We start from the raw sequence: 23,095 nt of genomic DNA, 5'->3' as shown, positions 1-23,095 counted from the left end.
TGTTTTTGGTATTGAGCAGGTGAGTTACATTTTAAGCCAGATATGAAAAGCACATTTGGAATAATAGAAGATTAACAGACATGCAGTAGACTGCCTTAAATATTGGCCATCATAAAACTGGAAGAATGCTTGCACATTTCTACAATTGTTTACCTAAAACTCTTGAAATTCAGAATTTCTTATACTCTAAACATCTCTACAACCCTGGAGGCATTACCCTGTATTCAAGCACAGCTATATTTCTGAGGTGAAATGTGTAGATATTCATTCAATGTAGAATAAATAATGACCATAAATACATTCATACCTGTTTATGCTAGCTTTTGCTGCCAATAAGTTTTGGCTCCAAACTTAGGAAAAAAATTTTAAAGTGTTTTTCCAGATGTTATAAAATTCAGGAATTGTAAATGGAGTTGGGGATCTAAGAACAAAAACTTTTAGAAAGGTCTGTAAGGAAGCAATTAAGGAACCATTGGCATTTGTAAGAACTGATGAGGAAAAGTCTGGATAGTTAGAGTATGGTGTGCTCTGGCATGTCTACTCTGCCACAGGTTGATTCCAGGATCAGAGACTGGTGTCTCTTGGTTTGGGCAAAGCAGTCACAAAATTGTCAGTGTTTGAGCAGAACAGAAAGCCAAGGCAAACACACAAGAGTTTGGAAGCGGTATTCCTTGTCTGCCAGGAGTAGGAAGGTGATGTAAGGAGAGGAGACAGGTGGCTCAGATCAGAATTTCTGCTTGGTCTCCTGTACTCAGACATGAATTATCCTGAGTGGAACAAAGTTTTATAACTTTGTATGTAAAACAAAAAAACAAAAAACAAAAACAAAAACAAAAAAAAAACTTAGGAGAATTCCCCCAACATCCCATCAACTCTATAGTGAGTTTCCTTCTCTTTTATTATTACTATTAGTATTATTGTTGTTGTTGTTGTTGTTGTTGTTATTGTTAATCTTTATTTATTTTTGAGAGAGAAGAGACAGAGTGCAAGCAGTGGAGGAACAAAGAGAGAGGGAGACACAGAATCCAAAGTAGGCTCCAGGCTCTGAGCTGTCAGCACAGAGCTGGACACAGGGCTCGAATTCACCAACTGTGAGTTCATGACCTGAGCTGAAGTCTGGTGCTTCACTGACTGAGACACCCAAGCACCCCAGGTTACTTCTTGACCAAATAAGTATTGTTAAGCAAGGTATTCTAAAGATTTCCTACTAAGCATCAAAGTCACTGTGCAATTCTACAATTATAAGTACACCAAAACGTCCAGGAGCCCAACAGCTAGGTAAAAACGTAACCACCCATGAAACAAGGGCAAATAGAAAAAAAGTACTGTCCTGAAGCCCAGCAGACACGGAAGAGGTGCTACAGAGTGAGAATCAGAACTGTATTAGAATATCTAGGCAATGGGAAAAATAATGAAGAGTGATATGTAACTTTAGATATTGGACTCATTGGAGGTATAACAAACAGCAATTAGTTCAGTGACAATTTCACATTTGCTGAGGAGAAAAAGAATTCAAGAAAAGATAGAGGTTCAGGGAGTGCATCTGCAAGGAGATGGGTCTCCCTAGAGGTGACTTTAGGAACTGAAATCAGTGTGTAAGAGTTTCCTAAGGTTTTAAATTACAAATTGCAATGTGCGTGTCTTTGCACACACACGTAACTCTTTCACTCACCACCTCAAGGAAAAAAAAAAAAAATCTCTGATGCCCCTTAGGAAATCTTACCACAGAAATAAATGACTTTTTGGCAGCTGAACACAGACATAAAATTATATATATTAATTTTTGGTCTAAGAATTACCGTTTTTAGGCAGATAATTAAATTGTTCAACCAGAATAAAATGATCTTATTGTGCTTTTAATGTGCACAGGAGTTCCATATAATTATTTTAAATGTTTGAGGGACATATACACAATTAATTTGGTTTTGAATGGTAGTTTTTTTTTTTAACTTTTGATAAGCTTAGGGGAAAAGTATTCTCTTTCTGCTCCTATGATTTAAGTGAAACTGCTTCAGTAACTAAAATGCCTGGTGGCACAGACCTAGATCCTTTTATTGCTCAAATATAACTTCTCTCTACTTCAATCCCAGGGTCCTCTATGACTCCTCACACTGGGGCCCTGTGAGCCCTTAAAGTGGAGCAGCTGGAGCATAGCCTGGCGGATGGTCTTGGTCTTCAAGCTGTAAATGACAGGGTTCAGTACAGGTGGTAAGAACAAATAAACATTGGCCAAAATGCTACAGACCACTTTTGGGGTGGAGCTGAAAAGGCGGTGTGTAAAGGACAGGCTGATCATTGGCACGTAGAAAACAGTGACAGCACAGATGTGACAGACACAAGTGCTGAGAGCTTTTTGTTGTTTCTTAGGGGCCACGATACTCAAGACGGTTCGGAGAATCAGAACGTAGGAGAAAAGAATGAACAGTAAGTCAGTGCCAGTCAGGTAGAGCTGAAGAAACATGCCCAAAAAATTGCTGATCCAGGGGTTGGAATATGTGTATTTAATCATATCTGGATGGTAGCAAAATGGGTGGGAAAGCTCTTGGCCTCCGTGGAAAGATACTCTCGTCAAGGCTAGAATCATGGGAAAGATTAAAATTACTTGCCGTATGCAGATAACCAGTCCAATCAACAAGATTATCATGTCTGTGAAGACAATAGCATACTTCAGTGGGTTACAGATAGCCATGAAGCGGTCAAAGGCCATGGCTACCAGCACTGAAGACTCCAGGAAGGAGAAGCCATGTACAAAGAACATTTGAATGAGGCAAGCTTTCAAGCTAATCTCCCGGGCATGAAACCAGAGAACCCCAAGAACAGTGGGAAGGGTTGAGATGGTCAGACATAGATCAACAGCTGACAGCATGGCGAGGAAATAGTACATGGGCTTGTGAAGACTCCTCTCAACAATGATGACGAACAGAATCGTGCTGTTTCCCAAGAGGGCAATGGCATAGAGACAGCAGACAGGAATAGAGATCCAGACATGTGCAAGTTCCAGACCAGGAAATGCAGTGAGTAGGAAGTTTGAGGAAGATGATGTAGTGTTATTGAAAATCACCATGGTGGGTTGAGAACACACCCTGAAAAGAGAAACAACAATCATAGTGTTTGTCCTATTGGTCCTTTTTTCAAGTTCTCTAGTATAAACTGTTCCCAAATTACACAGTTGTTTTTCTGTATTCAAAATCCTCCATCTAAATATGGCACCTATTGCATAATTCTACAGTATATTGACTTTGTCTTGTCAGAAACTGGCCCCAGTTTTCTTCCTCTCTCTTCTCCCAGTTATAACCATCAGTCTCTCTAGGCTCATCCCCACCCTACTGCTCAGACTAGTCCTAAGGCTGGAAGTGGGAAATGCATATAGGCTTATGTCATACACAAGCACACACACCAACACAGTGACAACTGATGGGTCTTTGCATTAAGTGCCCAAGCAGTATAGTTGCTCAAGAAATAGTAGACAAGCACACAAGAGCCACTGGGCACCTGTGATGGCATACTCCATGATTTTCTTGCTGGAAGCTGGTCTGGGATATTGTATCCAAAGGTATCCTTGAACCTCTATTAGCCAGCCTCTTCTAGTAGACTCTATTAGAAGTCTCCTTTTGGTATCTGGGTTTCTTTATTCCTTTTCCTATAGTGGGATGGTTTCTATAATTTGTCCCTTCCCACTCCATATATATATGGAACTTGGATTTATCTTATGTTCTAATTCTGTATCTCTGCATACTTTTCCAGGGTACTGAAATAAGTAGGTCTTATCCTCCTTTTCTCCATCTTACACCTTGGGATACTTGTTTATACTCTTTCCCATGGATAGTTAGCATGTGACTCCGAACCAAGTCATTGTGAGTAGACTGCTCTAATGAATCCTGTGAAAATTCCAAACAGTATTCTGGAATACATGATTTCAGGTGTCCTAATCTAGATATAGCAGGTACGCTTAGACAAAACACCCATATAAAATTCATGAGAAAGGACACCTGGGTGGCTCAGTTGGTTAAGCATTTAACTCTTCATTTTGGCTCAGGTCATGATCTCACCGTTTGTGAGATGGAGCCCCATATTGAGCTGTGTGCTCACAGTTGTAGCCTGCTTAGGATTATCTCTCTCCCTTTCTCTGCCCCTCCCCCATTCTCTCTCTCTCTCTTTCTCTCTCTCTCTCTTTCTCTCTCTCTCTCTCTCTCTCTCTCTCTCTCTCTCAAAATAAATAAACTAAAAATAAGTCATGGGAAGCACTCAGCAACATGTGATGAATGCCTTTGTAAAAAGCATGGATGGGATGGAAGTGGAGATTAATAACTAACCAGGAATCACTCTGAGACATGGAAAACTGAAGTGACATCACAAATTGGAATATTAAGTAGTTCACTGAGTGAGAAAGTGCATAGAATGGCAGCTGTATAGAAAACAGAGATGGTGTCATATTTAAGATGACTCTTGCAATTCTATTTAGGGTGTGTTCACTGATATCATCATTGCTGGTGTCATCATTGCTGATTTTAAAATTTGTACCTAGGGTATTTAGTCATCAACAAAGAGCTAACAGGGGTGCCTGGGTGGATCAGCCAGTTAAGCATTTGACTTTGACTCAGGTCAGGAGCTCACAGTTCATGAGTTCGAGCCCCACATTGGACTCTGCACTGACCATGTGGAGCCTGCTTGGAGTTCTTTCTCTCTCTCCTCTTTCTCTGATCCTCACCCACCCATTTCTTTCTCTCAAAATAAATGAATGAACTCAAAAAAGAAAGATGGTAAATTCCAAAAAACAAAACAAACAAACAAACAAACAAAAAAACCCCAAAGAGCTAACAAAGAATAATATACTCATTTCAGGTGTTGTGTGGATCTGGCCAGCCATAAGTATTGTTATTTTTCACTAATCTAGGTTTTCTGTATTGTATCTGAGTGGATGTAAGAAATTTGCTAGTATCAGGCCCTGTGAGTTGCTACATAAACATAAATATAAGAGGTTGTTCCTTATATTCTCCCCCTCCTCTAGTCTACTGAAGATGTTGATAGAAATAATCACTTGTTACTCCAAAGGAAAAAAAAAAAAGATGAATTGGTTTTTCTGGTATAATATTTAATATTGTTATATTATACATGTTTGGAAAAAAACACTAAGAATTAGGAAAACTAGTGCCAAATGAGACATAGATTACAAACTTGTTGTATCATGTCAACCATTTAGACTCTAAATGACTATTTCAATGTCAGTTACTGCTGATGGCCAGGGAAACAGAAATGAATAAAGAATGTTTTTTGCATTCAAAACTCACTCAACTCAGAGGAATGAATAGTGTGAGAAGCCAAGGCAAAATATTATTGAAGAGTTATTACCACATGGGGACACAAGAGGAGAGTAGCCAGATAGGGAAGCAAAAGGCTATGATGTTTCTGTTTTATTCTTCTCAGCCTGATGAACACACACATTAAAAGTGAATCTCTAACCAACAATCACTGTGTCATCACTGGTGAATTCATATGAGGGAACTTCAAGGTTGAGAGGTGCAGGACCCTTCCTGATCCAGTCAGAAGTATCATAGTGTGACTCATGGCAAGAGAGGTTAGGGATCTGGACTTGAGTCCCAGGCTCCTTTCAAGCAGGCCTTCTGTACTTAAGTTGGTTGATTTGAAATATTTAAGAATTGCCATTAACGTATTTGCAAACAACAATGTGAAGTAAATTGAATTTAATGTTAAATGCTTTCAATCATTTACCTAAAACGCCACTGTTAAACATTAAAAAAAAGAGTGACTTTCTTCCATGATAACCATCCAAGAAACTCTCTGCAACACCAAATCACTCAATCTATTGACTCTTCTTCAATAGTACTTTACATGTGGTTTTTATAGCACTAAAAGTCTATTTCTTAATCACATTTATTTCTTCCTCTAGAATGCTGGCTCTCTGGGAATATAAAACATATGTATTCATCTTTTTATTTTCTCTAGAGAAAAGCTCGGTGATTGGTACGTGGTAAAGATTCAAATAATTTAATTTAATTAGATGTATTAATGGGTAGATAAAAAAATTACAGATGATAGAGATATGGATAAACACTAGATAAGAGAAATATAAATTGAGCCTGGAAGTTTTGACGGAGAAGGATGAGCCAGAGGGAAATCATTTCCCTAGACACCAGGGAAAATATCCTCTCACTGACTGGAAGAAGGAGACTAGGTTAAGAGAAAAGGAGAATTATGATCCTTTGTATATGTCAACATTTACTATCCATCTTGTATATAATTTTATATAAGCCCAGGAAAATGGATATAGATGTTTTTCTCCTATTTTAAAGAAAGGAAATCAAACTGGCAAGATAAAATAGTGTATCAAAGGTAAAATATGTACTGATTCAAAATTCAAAACAGATTTACTAACTCTAAAGTCTATCATTTTTCATTAAACCATAAACCATTTCTAGAAGCTAAGCTCATGAGAGAAGTTGAACAGTTGGGCAGTATGATTTTCTTCTTTTAAAATATAAGAATTGTTTATACTCTGTTGTATATACATATAAATAATTTAGAGGAGTGTTAGAGATGAGAAATCAGTAAAAGAGAGAACAATGTCCTCATGGTTTATTTAAAGAAGTATACTTGTGACATCCATGTATGTTTAAGAATATGTGTAAATATTTATATACTGATATTGTGTGTATCTCTGTGTGCTGGTGTATGTAGAGAGGAGTTTTTGAATTGAAGAGTAACTGAGAGATAAGATTACCATAAATCAGATACCAGTTATTTTCTATTCTTTGAATTGTATCTAATAAAGGACAGAAAGATGACACCGGATGATGTGAGGAAAGGAGGGTAGGAGGAGAGGAGTCTATGGCTCATTTTGCTGCTGGAGAACTTGTTTCCTATGGAATGTAGATATGTGGACAGGGAGTAAAGGCTTCCTCCCTAGATCCAGTGAGTTCACACACTCTGGATCTAGTTATAGAATTAAAGTTCAGTGCCTTGATTAATCAAGGTTTTCTCTGCACTGCCCTCTACCCAGAATAGGCTAGAGTTCTCTATTTTCAGTTCCCCATCTAATGGCAAGAAAGAAAGCAGTGTCTACCAGTTCATATACAAAAGCCTAGATTCACTGACTTGGATAAGATCCACCCAATTCAGTAAATTAGTGACCCAAAGGTCAACATCCTTGCATCAGTAATAGTAAAAACCAATCCATGTATCCATGGCATCAGTAATGGTAAAACCAGTCCATGTCATTTACCAATCCCAAACCTTCTGGTCATTTTTCAACACTGAAATCTATTCTGTCCACAATGTGGAACCTTCCCTGACAGCTCCAGGCTTTGTTAACCAGTAACTTCCCCTCTGCTGCTAAATCTCTGCACCACTTCATGCTTGGAGCTTTCATTTTATTCTTTTTAATTTTTTTTTAAGTTTACTTATATTGAGGGGGGGGGGGGGTTGAGAGGGACTGAGAGAGGGAGAGAGACAGAATCCCAAGCAGGCTCTGCACTGTCAGCGCAGAACCTGATGTGGGGCTCAAAAGCACAAACAGTAGATCATGACCTGAGCCAAAATCAAGAGTTGGACACCCAACTGACTGAGACACCTGGGTGCTCCTCATTTGATTCTTAATACAGTAAGAAGGCATGGCTGATATTAGAATTATATATGCAGATGTCATCTCCTTTAACTGGAATGTGAGTTCCTTAAAATTTGGGTATTCCTGTTTTTCTTCTCCCAATGCTAGCTAGTAAAGTAGGATCTGGAACAATAGAAAGCTTCAATTAGTAAGCTTAATGGTCTTGGCCACAGGCAGAGTTCTGAGTCCTATCTCCTTTTCTGTTTATCCTCTTTTCTCTTGTCCTCTGTCTCCCTATCTCAGTTTTATCCAGGCTCCAGTACACCCCTCCATTTCTTCACTCCAGCTTACTTGTAGTTCCTATCATTTATTGCACTTCTCTCTTCCCTCTGTCTCCTAGCATTCCTCATGCTTTAATCCATTTGTCTCCCATCCCTTATTCATTTATGCGCTCTTCTTACCTGTTCATATCAGCAGGAAACACCACCAACCTCTCTCCAGTTCCACCACATAGCAAGGACTAAACAAGCTCCCAAGAGTAGGGGCTTTATAGGAAAATCAGTAGAGTCATTAGGCAACAGAGAGCTGTCTTTATTAGTGAGTGTACTGGATGGAGCAAGAATTATGGGACCCATAAGAATATGTTCCTCTACAACAGCTCAGACACCTCTTCCTGACAGCTTCAAACTCTGCTCCCAGGCCCATGCAATCTCCATTCATCAGGGGTTGTAAGTTGAGTCCTGGCCCTGGGGGCTGACAGTAATGGATATCTTCTAAAACTGCCTGCCTGGATCCAATAATTACAATCATTCCTCCTCACCCTGCCTTAGGCTACAGAGTCTCAGCCAGGGAGGCTCCCTGAGTGTCAGAGTACGATTAAGAGAGTGCAGAAATTCTTTTTTCTGTTCTCTAGTCCAAAATGTACTCTTCCTAATAGGTCTCATTGTCCCCCTGGCAATTCCCATGTCCCTCCTCTTACCCAGGAGCCCCTCTTAAGAAGCCATCCTATTCACTGAGTCACATCTGCAGCCCACCTACCCTTCTTAGTATAATGAAACTAGCACTTGATGAACTCATGATACATGCCAAGAATCGTACTAAACCCTTTAAACACATTATTGTATTTATTCATCATCAAGCTTATGGGTTTAGTATTATTTTCTGTTGTTTCACAGATGAAGAAATTGAATCTCAGAGAGGTTTTGAATAACTTTACCCATCTAAAAGCTAGCAAGTTACAGAGCTGGCATTTAAGTCCATGTCGGTCTTACTCCAAATATTAACCTATATACTATACTGCCTTCTATAGTCAACTGTTTCCACTATATCTTCAGAAAATATGGTTGAAAACACAGTCCTCAATCTATTCATCCTACCTCTGCATAGTAGGCAGTGAATTAATACTTCTGACCATATCTAATAATCATTTACTTTTTATCCTCCTTGAAACATTTTCCTGTCCATATTCTTGTAACTTTATTGGGAACACTGAAGAAAGATATTGATCCCAATGAGTATGTAGAGAGATTAAGAAACTCCATAAAGTTACTTGGTAGGTAATGTTCATATTTATATGTAAACACCACCCCTTTCCACTGGTTCCCGTCAGGAAAAATGAATGGCTCTAGAAATTTCAAATGAGACTTACTAATACTAAATGGGACAAAGAGGTTTGGAAGCATGGAATCAATCTTGATAAAGTTCAGTTTTCATTCACTTGTTAATTTTTAAAAAATACATGTTGAGCATCTATCATATATGTTCTGAACTATATTAAGTACTTGGGATAGACTTAAATGAAGTTAAAAGGTTCCCTGTTCTTATGAAGTGTACAGAATAGCAGGGAAGATATTCTATTAGTAAGTTATGGTACAGTATGAGAAATTCTTAACATAATTACAGCCATGTCAGAAAAGCTTTCTGGACAAAAATGAAGTGGAAATGAAATTAAAATTTAAAGTATATGTACAGTTTCCTATTCTTCCAGTTCATTGAGGGCACCATTCTCTCATACTCCTCATTTGTTACTTTCATTTTAATATTTTTCTCTCTTGCTTCAATCTGTTGCACATACACACCTTATATTTATAAAAAATACTCAAAGAACATATAAATAAACACAAAAAGCAAAAGAACAGAAATGTGCTATGTTAAGTGTTGGATACCAAAGTGATTATAATGGAGCAAAAATAATCTGGGAATTTTTCTTTAAAAGATTGTTAATGACATATAATGGAATAGTGTTCAGCAATAAAAAGGAAGAAACAACCAATACATACTACAACATGAATGAATCTCAAATGCATTATGCTAAGAAGTCAGACATGGGAGACTACATACTGCAGGGTCCAAGATACCCTGGAGAAAGGAGAATTATAAGCATGGAGAATAAATCAGTTCTTGCCAGGAGTGAGTGGGTATGGATAGAGGGGTTGACGACAAAGAGGTGGCATGAGGGAATTTTGGAGAGTGATGTGAATTTTCTGTATTTTGGTGTCAGTGGTTGTTACATGATTCTACCCATTTGTCAAAAGTTTATTAAAACCGATAGTAAATTTATTTAGTATTATTTATTTATACATTTATTTATATAAATGTTCATAAGCTGTGGAGTGATTGGCTGGCTCAGTCAGAAGAGCATGTGACTCTTGATCTCAGGGTTGTGAGTTCAAGCCCCACATGGGGTATAGAGATTACTTAAAGAAATAAAACTTTTCAGGATGTTGGTAAGCTGTTATATACCATTTTAAGAAAGGAAAATGCATATTTTTATCAGGTTACTTAAGATAAATTATTGCTTTCATCAAAACCATTATGCAAGGGCATATGATAACTCATTATATTTGTACTGTTCAATACAGTAGCTACTAGCTACATGTGACCATTTGCATTTATATTTCAATTAATTAAAATTAAATAAAAGTAACAAATTCAGTTCCTTGGTTGTACTATCAAAGTTTCAAATGCTCAATAGCTATGTGTGGCTAGTGGTTATGCATTAAATAACAGAGATTTCCATCACTGCAGGAAATTCTATTGGACAGTACCGCATTAGATACCCTTCCCTGACTTGACTGCATTTGCACAGAACTCATAGATGCCATTAATGGCCAATCCTGTTCCCACAGAATGCTCGGACAATCCGCTGCCGGATCTGCTTGGTCCTAACACTGTACACAACAGGATTGAGCAGAGGAGGGAGCAGCAGGTAGATATTGGCCATAAGTGTGTGTATTATTGGTGACAAATGCTTCCCAAAGCGGTGAATCAGAGTCATGCCAATGAGAGGCACATAGAAGAGCAGTACTGCACAGATATGAGAGAAGCAGGTATTAAGAGCCTTAAGTCTCTCTTCTCTGGAAGCAATGCCCAGTACTTCCTGGAGGATTAGAAAGTAAGAAATCAAAAGGATCAAGGCATCTAGTACAATGGTGAAGATCACAGCCAGCAGACCATAGATGCTATTGACATGGGTGTCAGCACAGGCAAGCCTCATGGCATCCTGATGGAGGCAGTATGCGTGGGAAAGGACATTGGAGTGGCAGAAAGGTAGCCTTTTGATGAGGAAAGGCACAGGGAGCACTACACTCACACTCCGTAGCAGGACTGCTGCTCCAATTTTGATGATGACTCCATGAGTGAGAATGGTAGCATAGCGCAAAGGGAAGCGAATAGCCACAAAGCGATCAAAGGCCATGGCGACCAGAACACCTGATTCCACTCCTCCAAAGTTGTGGATAAAGAACATCTGAGTGATGCAGACATCAAGGGTTACTGAGCGCCAGTCAAACAAGTGAACACTTATCATGGTGGGCATGGAAGATAATGAAAGGCTAAGGTCAGTGGCAGCTAGCATAGCCAGAAAATAATACATGGGTTCATGGAGACTTCGCTCAACCTTTATGACAACAAGGATAATGAAATTACCTAGGAATGTGGTACTGTAAAGAAGGCAGAGGGGCAAGGCCATCCAGAAGTCTTTCTCTGGCATTCCTGGAATCCCAATCAGGGTAAAGGTCTGATGGTTATGAATAGTTTGGTTGAACAGTGACATAGTGGAACGAAGGTCTGCACAAAAACAGAAGAACTCATTAAGTCAAACAGCTTCAATTAGAATCAGTAGCAATAAGTATTGAGATGGTAGCCATAAGAGGGAGTGACTTAAATATTATTCTAATACACTCATGTCTAGTATCACATTAGTATTCTGTATCACAGTCTGATACAGAAATTGATGGTCCTACTCCATGAGGCAATAATTCCTATTAGTGATCACCATATGCTAAAATACTTAGGAGAAAGGAAAAGAAAAACTTCAACCAACACCTGCACCCAATAGGAATATAATTCATCTGGAAACATCAAGGAGTTAGCTGACTTGCTTCTTTGCTAAGGGAGAATTTTATATTGTACATTCACGTGGGTAATGAACCAAACAGGTAATGTTAGCAAGCACAAATGTGACCTAATGGCTGTTCATAAACACAGACATGCAGATGTGTGTATATGTGTGTGTATCTTAATTTTGATCTTAAATTGTTGTAATTTACACATAATGCTCTTTGGGACCTAATTTTTCTACATGCATGATATGGGACAGAGAATGAAAGGTACTCTTTAAGTACCTTTAAAGTACTCTTTAATGCTCTGCCCTTCTGCATTCTTGGGAGTCTGTGGGTACTAAAAGGACTGAGCTTGCAGCAGATGATGGAAGGAGAAGTTACTCTGGCTGCCAAAGAACTTTAGAAAGACCCACTATGGTAAACAGAATAGGGGTCTCCCAGGATGTGCACATCCTAATTCTTGAAATGTGTGAATATGTTAGCTTGCATGGCAAAAGAGACTTCACAGATGTTATTAACGTTAAGGATCTCAAGATGTGGAGATTATCCTGGATTACCAAAGTAGGCCACATCTAATCTTATGAGTCCTTAAAACAAGAAATTTTCCCAGCTGCAGAGAACCAGAGAGATAGCAGCATGAGAAAGACTCAGCTCAACTGGTGAAGATGAAGGAAGGGGACCAAGAGCCAAGAAATGTGGGTAGCCTCTAGAAGATGGAAAGGCAATGGAACAGAATTTTCCCTAGAGTCTTCAGAAAGGGAGGCAGACTTGCTGACACCTTGATTTTAGACCAGTCTTCTGGGACTTCTGAATTTAAGAACTGTAAGATAGTAACTATGTATATTATAAGCCACTACATTGTGGTAATGTGTTATGGAATAAGTAGAAAACTAATATTCAGAGAAGCCAAAGAAGAGTTGCTTTAGCTCCTTTTCAGAAACTTTCCAACTCTTCCCATTCAGTCTCATTTACTCAGGACTTTTTTCTTTGGTAAAAAATGAAATGAATGAGGGGCGCCTGGGTGGCTCAGTTGGTTAAGTGTCCGGCTTCAGCTCAGGTCATGATTTCACGGTTTGTGAGTTCGAGCCCCACATCGGGCTCTGTGCTGACACCTCAGAGCCTGGAGTCTTCTTCAGATTCTGTGTCTCCCTCTCTCTCTGCCTCCCCCCCCCTCTCCCTCTCTCTTTCTCTCAAAAATCAATAAACATTTTAAAAAATCTCTAGAAATGAAATGAATGAAATTAAATTAATTCCACACATGGAGAAGTCCCAAAAGACAAAGTTCAAACATTGGTCAGATTGGTGAAGTCACTGTTCCCGGTGTTAAAAATTCAACTGGACTTAAGTTTCCCTGGGCCTCCATAAAGACTTCTTCTTCTCTGCCCATATTTCTATGTGGCTGTTCTATAAACTCCACCTTGAGTTACCAGTAACTATATTTCCCACTCTGAGTAAAGCCTACATGGATCTATGGGCTATTCTAGACATTAATACCTAGCACTTGCATTGACAAAGATCAATATGAAAATTTTGGTGCCACACAGCTCTCTTCTATTTCAATTATTTGCTATTATCTTCAGGAAAATATATCCAAATGTGCAGCTGAACTAATCACTTTTTGGGCCAGTGTAGCCACAACTAATAAGAGTTTAGAATTAAAAGAAAGAGTAGTACTATCGTGGCTCTTAATGTTTTTTGAGTTATAACCCTATGAGAATCTCATAAAGAGTCTCCCAAATAAGAATGTACACACACACACACACACACACACGTGCGCACAAAGTTGTGTATAAAAACTAAGTGAATTCATACATTATTGAAGCCCATCTCAAGACTCACATTAGAGAAAATGGAATAGGAACCTGGGGTCACAAAAAGGAGAAAAGTTACTAGACAAAGCGCAAGGGGCAAAGAGCTCTGGATGCTTGGGCATGAATAGAGATAGAATAGAGTTACTCCAAGTTTCCTGTAAGTCAATAGTTTAGTTCTACACTGTCTAATATTGTAGCCACTAGACATCTGTGCCTATTTACATTTAAATTCATTAAATTAAGTATCAGTACCTTAGTTGTACTAGCCATGTTTCAAGTGTTCAATAACTACATAAGGTTAGTGGCCATTGAACTGTGTCATATGGACACAAAATTTCCATCATTGTAGAAATTTCTATTGGAATTTGGAAAATTGGTCCAGCAGAATACAGATTTAAAGGATCCCAACATTCTGGCTGACATCTTGAGAACTCTTAGATCCACTTGGTTTTGTGGGTCTTTTACCTATATACTGCATAACTTGTGTCTCATTATATATTTTTCTCTTTGTCTCTTTTCTGGAAATTTAACTAAGAAAATAGTTTTAAAACTAAAAAACCCTGGAGATAGATAACCTGGGTTTGAAGCCTGGTTCTATGACCTTGGACAAGTTACTTAATCTCTGTGCTTCATTCCTTACCTCTTTAAAATGAAAATGAAATTAATAATACCTACCATGGGATAGTTAAAAGTATTCACTGGTAATATTGATAGGGCATTTGGATGAGAACAGGCAAAGAAAAAACACTCATTAAATTGCAGCTCTAATCAATATTTATCTATTATCTATAAATTTTTTAATGTTTAGTTAACTGTGAAAATTATCTCTCAAAGTATTTATAAGTCATGAAATCTATTTATGTGCTGATAAATGTATCTACCTACCCATATATCATTCATATTTTTTTTATCAAATTCTATATTACCTAAACCTCTCCATCCCTCAGCCAATTTAGCCCAACACTGAAAATCAGTGGCTTGCAGGTGATTGCTGTTGCAGTGCTCACGATGGGGAACCCTATGGATCTGTGCTCAGTGATTCTGCACCTAATTATGAATGCTTACTGTAAAGAATTTATTGGAAGTAGATCCTAGATAAATCAGATATGAAAGAATTATGTACTAGTAGGAGTCATGGGTAGTTAAAATCAGTAAGAGAAGAGAAGAATAAGGACAAGTGATTCTGAGGGACTAGAACCCCAAAAGCAACACCACACTGACCATCTGAGGTGCTCAATCCCAAAGGCCAGCACAGTCCTTCCAGAATTCAAGATGAGGATTACAAACTAGATTCTTGATTCTTTAAGATCTAAAGAATTCAGGAAAAGCTTTTCATGTTTAATTAATTTATGATTAATGACTTCATATTTGTCAAATGCCTACTAAGTGCTAGGCATGCCATTGTAATCAGAGGACCAAAAGGAGCAACTTCTTTCCTTATCAAAGAACACATGAGAAACAAGATCAGAAACAGGGGAGGAATGTGTGCCCAGGGTTGAACAAAGACATGCTTTACAGATGGGTCAATATTTCAGTTTGTATCCCCAGCTGGACACAGCTTAACTCTATCAATATTAGTTACACACCATGGACAGGATCAAACCTAAACTTTCCACACAACAAAAGGACTCGAACTTCTGTGGCTTATGAAGCATATTTGGGGATGGAGCTGGAGGAGAAGGTAGGCAACAAGAGTCTTTTCTATCCAGTATGGAACTATAATTCAATGCTCTTTTCCACCCAGGCAGCCAGGTAGAAGAGCTATTCTCTGAAGGACAGAAATGATCATAATATACTCTTTATTAAAGTGTCTGAGCTGCAGGCTGAAGCATAGTTATGACCCCTTGATGTGTCCTTGGTAGGAGCCATGGACTAGTTAGAATAGTTATTTCTATTTTAATGAAAAATATAAAGGAAATGGAAAAATAATTCTTGCTGAAAAAAATATTTTTGCCAAAACTGAGACAATGCAAAGTATAATGAGCAGACATTTAAAATTATTTTAGTTCTTTAATAATAAAAAAAATTCTAATATTTATTGAATGCTTATTTATGCTCTAGGCTCTGTTTTTAACTCTTTACATACACTACCTCTTTTAATGGTCAAAAAAACCTTATGGGAAAAGTACTGTTGCCAGTATGCATGAGTAAAACAAGAGTCAGAGACATTAATTAATGTGACTCGAATCCCAAAACTAAAACTTAAATCCAGGTGCTCTAAACACTAGGCTTTGGAATTCCATTTAGTCCTTTTGTTTTTAAGCTTTTTTTTTTTAATTTTGAGAGAGAGAGAGAGAAAGAGACATAGAGCCCACAAGCAGGGGAGGGACAGAGAGAGAGGGAGAGAGAGAGAATCCCAAGCAGACTCTGTACACTCAGGGCAGAACTGAGCCTGACCTGGGGCTAGAATTCACCATGAAATCATGACCTGAGCTGAAACCGAGTCAGGCGCTTAATTAACTGAGCCACCCAGGTGCCCCATGAAGTTCTATTTAGTCCTATAGGAAATGATAAGCTTTTCTCCACAAGGACAACTTCTGCCATCAAATTCAAAGTCCAGATCAAACAGTATACTGGGATTAACGGATCCTACCTCCTTCACCACATCCATTCAGTCATGACTTCTAACGATTTCTCTATGAATTCTCCATAACCACAGTCCCCTCCATTCTGTGAAAGTATCCTCAGAGAAAGCACTACACAGGCCTCAATTTATTCCCCAACTCACCCAAAGCCTAGTCTAAGAGATGCTATGCTGGCCACCATAGCAGTATAGCCAGAGATTTAAAACGAGCAGCACCAGTCTAGAATTCCCTGTGAAGTAATCCTCTAGAGACAAAGCTTCCTGGAGATGTCCCCAGGGCCAACAGTTATACAGACTTCGTCTTCTGGGCATTTTGCTCTTCTTTGTCTTGATCTCAGAGGACCTACTTTTCCCTAATGCAAACTTGTGATGGCAACCATCCAAATATAGAATTCATCTCAGTCCCACGTGAATGGTACCTCACTTGCTATACAAAAATGCAAATACACTTTAGTGCCTAATCTTTACAATTCTCTCTAAAAGATGAAAGAAAGAAAGAAGAAAGAAAGAAAGAAAGAAAGAAAGAAAGAAAGAAAGAAAGAAGAGAGGAAGGAAGGAAGAAAGGAAGGAAGAAAAAAAAAAGCTCATTCATGTTTCCACATGCCTTCTAGTTACTATCGCATTCCTTCCTCTGCTTCACAGTAAACCCCTTTCATTGTTGTGGCCTGTAGTCTCTGTTTCTCTGTATTTCCCATTCTCTCCTCAATTCTTTAACACACCACTGAAACTCTCTTTGCAGGTGTTACCATTGGCCTGTCACCTTACTCTCCTTTTCAGCAGGATTCAATGCAGTGGAAAATTGCCTCCATGTTGAGTTACTTTCATTTTTAATTTTTTTGTGACACCATGTTTTCTTCCTGTTTTAATTTCCACTTTTTGATATCCTTTTATCTTCCTCCTACATCAAATATCACTGTGTCTCTTACTTGGTCTTTGTTCTATACTTTAAATCCACTCCCACTGAGTGATATTATCAAATCCTATTGATCTAATATCTCTATTTATTGATTACCCCAAAAAGCATATCTTCAGGCCTGTATTCTGCCTTGATCTAAAGACCAATTCCTACTTGATAATTCCATGTTGATATCAAATAGGAAACTCAAAATTAGCATGATGAGTACTATAAAACAAAAACAAAACTTTGTTCCCTACCTGCTTATAATTTCAATAAATCATACTAACCAGAGCACAATCCAGCCAGTTGCCCAAATCAAAATTCCAGATCTTTTCTTACCCTCTTCCTTATATTTTATCCTTTACCAAGGCCTTTTAAGTCCAAACCAAAATACATTTCGCATAGTTCAAATTCCCTTCACTTTTGCTTCTACCATTCTAGCAAAATTAACATTACCTCTCATAGAATATAGTAATAGCCTGCTAATGATTTCTTTTAATTTGCTATTTTTATTTATTTACCTTACTTTGTTGTGGCATAATTTATAAATCATAGAATTGATTCAAGTGTACAATTTGAAGTTATATTAAATTTATACAATTGTGAAACAATTACCCCAAAACAACTTCCATTTTTTTCAAAACTTTAAAACTTCCATTACATAAAAAGATTCCTTGATGGTGGTTTGAAGTTAGTCCTGGGCCTCTATCCAGCTCCAGCAAACCACAGATATGCTTTCTATGTTTATAATTTGCCTTTACTGGAAATTTCATATAAATGGAATCACAAAATAAATTGTCTTCTCCTATTTAACAGTGTTTTGAGTTTTATCCGTGTTGCCAAATGTATTCATGGCTTGTTCCTTTTCCTTGCTGAGTAGTATGTTATCATATGGTAAAACATATTTATTTAATTCCTTTGGTAGTTGAAATACATCTGGGTTGTTCACAGCTTTTGACTATTATGAAAATGCTGCTACAAACATTAGCATATACTCTTTGTATGGACATGTTTGGATTGATATCATGAAAAGGAATACAGGATGGTACGATAGGCATTTCTCTAATTTAGAAGAAGAAAATGTCCAACTGTTTGTGGCTGAACCATTTTATACTTGCATCAATAATGTAAAAGGATTTCAATTCCTGCACATTCTTGTCAATGCATGGCACTGTCAGATTTTATGCAATGTGTAGTGGTTCATCATCACAGAATTAATTTGACTTTCCCAGTGATTAATGATGCTAAAGTCTTTTCATGTGACCATGATTTGTTGAGACTTTTTTGTTTAGTTTTGTTTCTTAGTATAAATGGGTATTAGATGTCAAAATGATTTTTCTTCATTTACTGATACAATCATCTTTTTTTTTGTTTTTCTTTAATCTATTTATATGGTATTATACATTAATACTTTTGATGTTAAACCAACCTCAGATTATTGGGGTAAACTTCATTTGTTTATGATATAATTTTTTTTGCTTGCTATATGTGTTTACTAATATTTTGTTTAAAATTTCACATTTCTATTCATAAAGGGTTATTTTTGTAGTTTTCTTGAGATACACATACCTAGATTTTGTATCAAGTAATCCAAGTTTCAAAAAGGAGTTAGGAAATATTCCCTCCTCTATTTTCTAAGAGAGTCTGTTTTGAAATGGTATTATTTTTTTCCTTAAATGTACGCTAGAATTCACAGTAAAGTCATCTAGACCTGGAGTTTTCTTTGTGAGAAATATTTTAATAATTAATTCAAGTCTTTTACTTGATATATCTATTTAGATTTTTAAAAATCTTTTATTTAAACAGCTTGGGGAATTTTTGACATTCTAGGAATTTTACTTTTCCCTCACATTTGTCTAATTTGTTTGCATAAAATTATTCATTATATTCAATTGTTAATCCAATGGGTGAAAGACCTAAATGTGAAACAGGAAACTATCAAAATCCTAGAGGAGACCACAGGCAGCAATCTCTCTGACGCGGCCACAGTAACTTCTTACTAGACACACCACCAGAGGTAGGGAAACCAAAGAAAAATGAACTATTGGGACCTCATCAAGACAAAAAGCTTCTGCACAGTGAAGGAAACAATCAAAAAACTGAAAGGCAGCCCACGGAATGGGAGAAGGTATTTGCAAGTGACACATCTGATAATGGGTTAGTATTCAATATCTATAAAGAACCTGTCAAACTCAACACCCAAAAAACCCAAATAATCCAGTTAAGAAATGGGCAGAAGTCATGAATAGACTTTTTTCCAAAGAAGACATACAGATGGCTAATGGACACATGAAAAGATGCTCAACATCACTCATCATCCAGGAAATACAAATCAAAATCACAATAAGGTACCACATCACCCCTGTCACAATGACTAAAATTAACAATACAAGAAGCAACAAGTGTTGGTAAGAATGTGGAGAAAGGAGAACATTTGCACACTGCTGGTGGGAAAAAAACTGGTGTAGCCACTCTAGAAAACAGTATGGAGGTTACTCAAAAAGTTAAAAATAGAACTACCCTATGATCCAGCAACTGCACTACTATGTATTTACCCAAAGGACACAAAATACAGATTCAAAGGGGTATATGTACCCCAATGTTTACAGCAGCACTATCAATAATAGCCACATGATGGAAAGAGCCCAAATGTTTATTGACTGATAAATGAATAAAGAAGATGTGGTACATATCTATATCTGCATATATAGATTATATACATATAGATAATACAGATATAGATGATATTGATGATGTTGATGATATTTATATAGATGATATATATAGATAGATACAGATATAGATATAGATGATATAGATATAGATGATACAGATAGATGATATAGATATAGATATAGTTATAGATATAGATATAGATATAGATATAGATAGATATGCACAATAGACAGACTCTTTACAACAGAGAACAAACTAAGGGTTGACGGAGGGAGGGGATGGGTTAAATGAGTGATGGGCATTAAGGAAGGCACTTTTGGGATGAACACTGGGTGTTACATGTAAGAGATGAGTTGCTGGGTTCTACTCCTGAAGCCAAGACTACACTGTATGTTAACTGACTTTTATTTAAATTAAAAAAAAAAAACACTGACTCAAAAACTTACATGCACCCCAATGATTATATCAGCATTATCAGCAACACCCAAATTATGGAAAGAGCCCAAATCTCCATCGACTGAGGAATCTATAAAGAAGAGGTGGTATACATATATACAATGGATTATTACTCAGCCACAAAAAAGAATGAAATCCTGTCATTTGCATTGACATGAATGGAGACATGATTTCACTCATCTGTGGAATGTAAGACACAAAACGATGAACCTAGAAGAAGGGTAGAAAAATAAGATAAAACACAGAGAGGGAGGCAAACCATGAGACTCTTAACTATAGAGAACTAACTGAGGGTTGCTGGAAGGGAAGTCAGTGGAGGGATGGGCTAAATCAGTGATGGGTACTAAGGACAGTACTTGTTGTTGGATGTTATATGTAAGTGATGAATCACTAAATTCTACTCCTGAAAACAATATTACACTATATATTAACTACCTATAATTTAAAAAAAAAATTGAAAAAATATTCCACTGTAATCCTTTTTATATCTGCAGGGTTGATGGTGATATCTCCTCAATCATTCCTGATTTGAGGTTTTAATGTCATGCCTCTTTTATTCTCTTGGCTAATTCAGCTGAAAATCAAATCTGATGATCTTGCAAAGGAATCAAACTTTGGTTTTATGAAATTCTGTTTTTCTTTTCAATTTTCTCTTTTGGCAGTGATCTTTATTATTTCACTGTTTATACTGACTTTGCATTTAACTTTCTCTTCTTTGTCTCCATTGAGGTAGACGCTTAATTTATTGACTTTCCTACTATAGAATTTAAAGGTACATTTGTATTTCCTTGATGAGGAGTGACATTGAGCAACTTTTCACATGCCTGTTGGCCATCTGAATGTCTTCTTTAGACAAGTGTCTATTTTTCTGCCCATTTCTTCACTGGATTATTTGTTTTTTGGGTGTGGAGTTTGGTGAGCTCTTTATAGATTTTGGATGCTATGCCTTTGTCCAATATGTCATTTGCAAATATCTTTTCCCATTCCGTTGGTTGCCTTTTAGTTTTCTTGATTGTTTCTTTTGCTGTGCAGAAGCGGTTTATCTTCATGAGGTCCCAATAGTTCATTTTTGCTTTAAATTCCCTTGCCTTTGGGGATGTGTCAAGTAAGAAATTGCTACAGCTGAGGTCAGAGAGGTTTTACCCTGCTTTCTCCACTAGGGTTTTGATAGTTTCCTGTCTCACATGCAGGTCCTTTATCCATTTTGAGTTTATTTTAGTGAATGGTGTAAGAAAGTGGTCTAGTTTCATTCTTCTGCATGTTGCTGTCCAGTTCTCCCAGCACCATTTGTGAAAGGGACTGTCTTTTTTCCATTGGATATTCTTTCCTGCTTTGTCAAAGATGAGTTGGCCATACTTTTGTGGGTCTAGTTCTGGGGTTTCTATTCTATTCCATTGGTCTATGTGTCTGTTTTTGTGCCAATACCATGCTGTCCTGATGATGACAGCTTTGTAGTAGAGGCTAAAGTCTGGGATTGTGATGCCTCCTGCTTTGGTCTTCTTCAACATTACTTTGGCTATTCAGGGCCTTTTGTGGTTCCATGTGAATTTTAGGATTGCTTGTTCTAGCTTCGAGAAGAATGCTGGTGCAATTTTGATTGGGATTGCATTGAATGTGTAGGTAGCTTTGGGTAGTATTGACATTTTGACAATATTTATTCTTCCAACCATGAGCATGGAATGTTTTTCCACTTCTTTATATCTTCTTCAATTTCCTTCATAAGCTTTCTATAGTTTTCAGCATACAAATCTTTTACATCTTTGGTTAGATTTATTCCTAGGTATTTCATGCTTCTTGGTGCAATTGTGAATGGGATCAGTTTCTTTCTTTGTCTTTCTGTTGCTTCATTATTAGTGTATAAGAATGCAACTGATTTCTGTACACTGATTTTGTATCCTGCAACTTTGCTGAATTCATGTATCAGTTCTAGCAGACTTTTGGTGGAGTCTATCGGATTTTCCATGTATAATATCATGTCATCTGCAAAAAGCGAAAGCTTGACTTCATCTTTGCCAATTTTGATGCCTTTGATTTCCTTTTGTTGCCTGATTGCTGATGCTAGAACTTCCAACACTATGTTAAACGACAGCGGTGAGAGTGGACATCCCTGTCGTGTTCCTGATTTCAGGGAAAAAGCTCTCAGTTTTTCTCCATTGAGGATGATGTTAGCTGTGGGCTTTTCATAAATGGCTTTTATGATCTTTAATTATGTTCCTTCTATCCTTACTTTCTCAAGGGTTTTTATTAAGAAAGGATGCTGAATTTTGTCAAATGCTTTTTCTGCATCGATTGACAGGATCATATGGTTCTTATCTTTTCTTTTATTAATATGATGTATCACATTGACTAATTTGCAAATGTTGAACCAGCCCTGCATGCCAGGAATGAATCCCACTTGATCATGGTGAATAATTCTTTCTATAAACTGTTGAATTAGATTTGTTAGTATCTTATTGAGAATTTTTGCATCCACATTCATCAGGGATATTGACCTGTAGTTCTCTTTTTTTGCTGGGTCTCTGTCTGGTTTAGGAATCAAAGTAATACTGGCTTCATAGAATGAGTCTGGAAGTTTTCCTTCCCTTTCTATTTTTTGGAATAGCTTGAGAAAGATAGGTATTATTCTGCTTTAAATGTCTGGTAGAATTCCCCAGGGAAGCCATCTGGTCCTGGACTCTTATTTGTTGGGAGATTTTTGATAACTGCTTCAATTTCTTTGCTCGTTATGGGTCTGTTCAAGCTTTCTATTTCCTCCTGATTGAGTTT

At 37.3% G+C, this 23,095-nt stretch overlaps 2 protein-coding genes across 2 annotated transcripts in view; both read right to left on the bottom strand.

Moving 5' to 3' along the window:
• Positions 1–2,080: 2,080 nt before the first annotated feature.
• LOC125147001 (olfactory receptor 51T1) lies at positions 2,081–3,082 on the bottom strand. Its single transcript, XM_047823959.1, has one exon. It carries the CDS (start codon positions 3,062–3,064, stop codon positions 2,081–2,083), a length of 984 nt encoding a protein of 327 aa, XP_047679915.1. The 5' UTR covers positions 3,065–3,082.
• A 7,582-nt stretch (positions 3,083–10,664) lies between these two features.
• The window catches only part of LOC125177121 (olfactory receptor 51H1-like), a 307,668-nt gene continuing 295,237 nt past the window's right edge, over positions 10,665–23,095 (bottom strand). The window contains exon 3 of the mRNA XM_047879193.1: positions 10,665–11,629. Within this exon, the coding sequence (XP_047735149.1) occupies positions 10,665–11,615 (951 nt within the window). The 5' untranslated portion in view covers positions 11,616–11,629. The remainder of the gene's footprint in view (positions 11,630–23,095) is intronic.

The sequence above is a fragment of the Prionailurus viverrinus genome, chromosome D1, assembly GCF_022837055.1.
Source record: "Prionailurus viverrinus isolate Anna chromosome D1, UM_Priviv_1.0, whole genome shotgun sequence".
In the NCBI taxonomy this organism is placed as follows: domain Eukaryota; kingdom Metazoa; phylum Chordata; class Mammalia; order Carnivora; family Felidae; genus Prionailurus; species Prionailurus viverrinus.
This window is presented reverse-complemented; position numbering and strand designations above follow the sequence as displayed.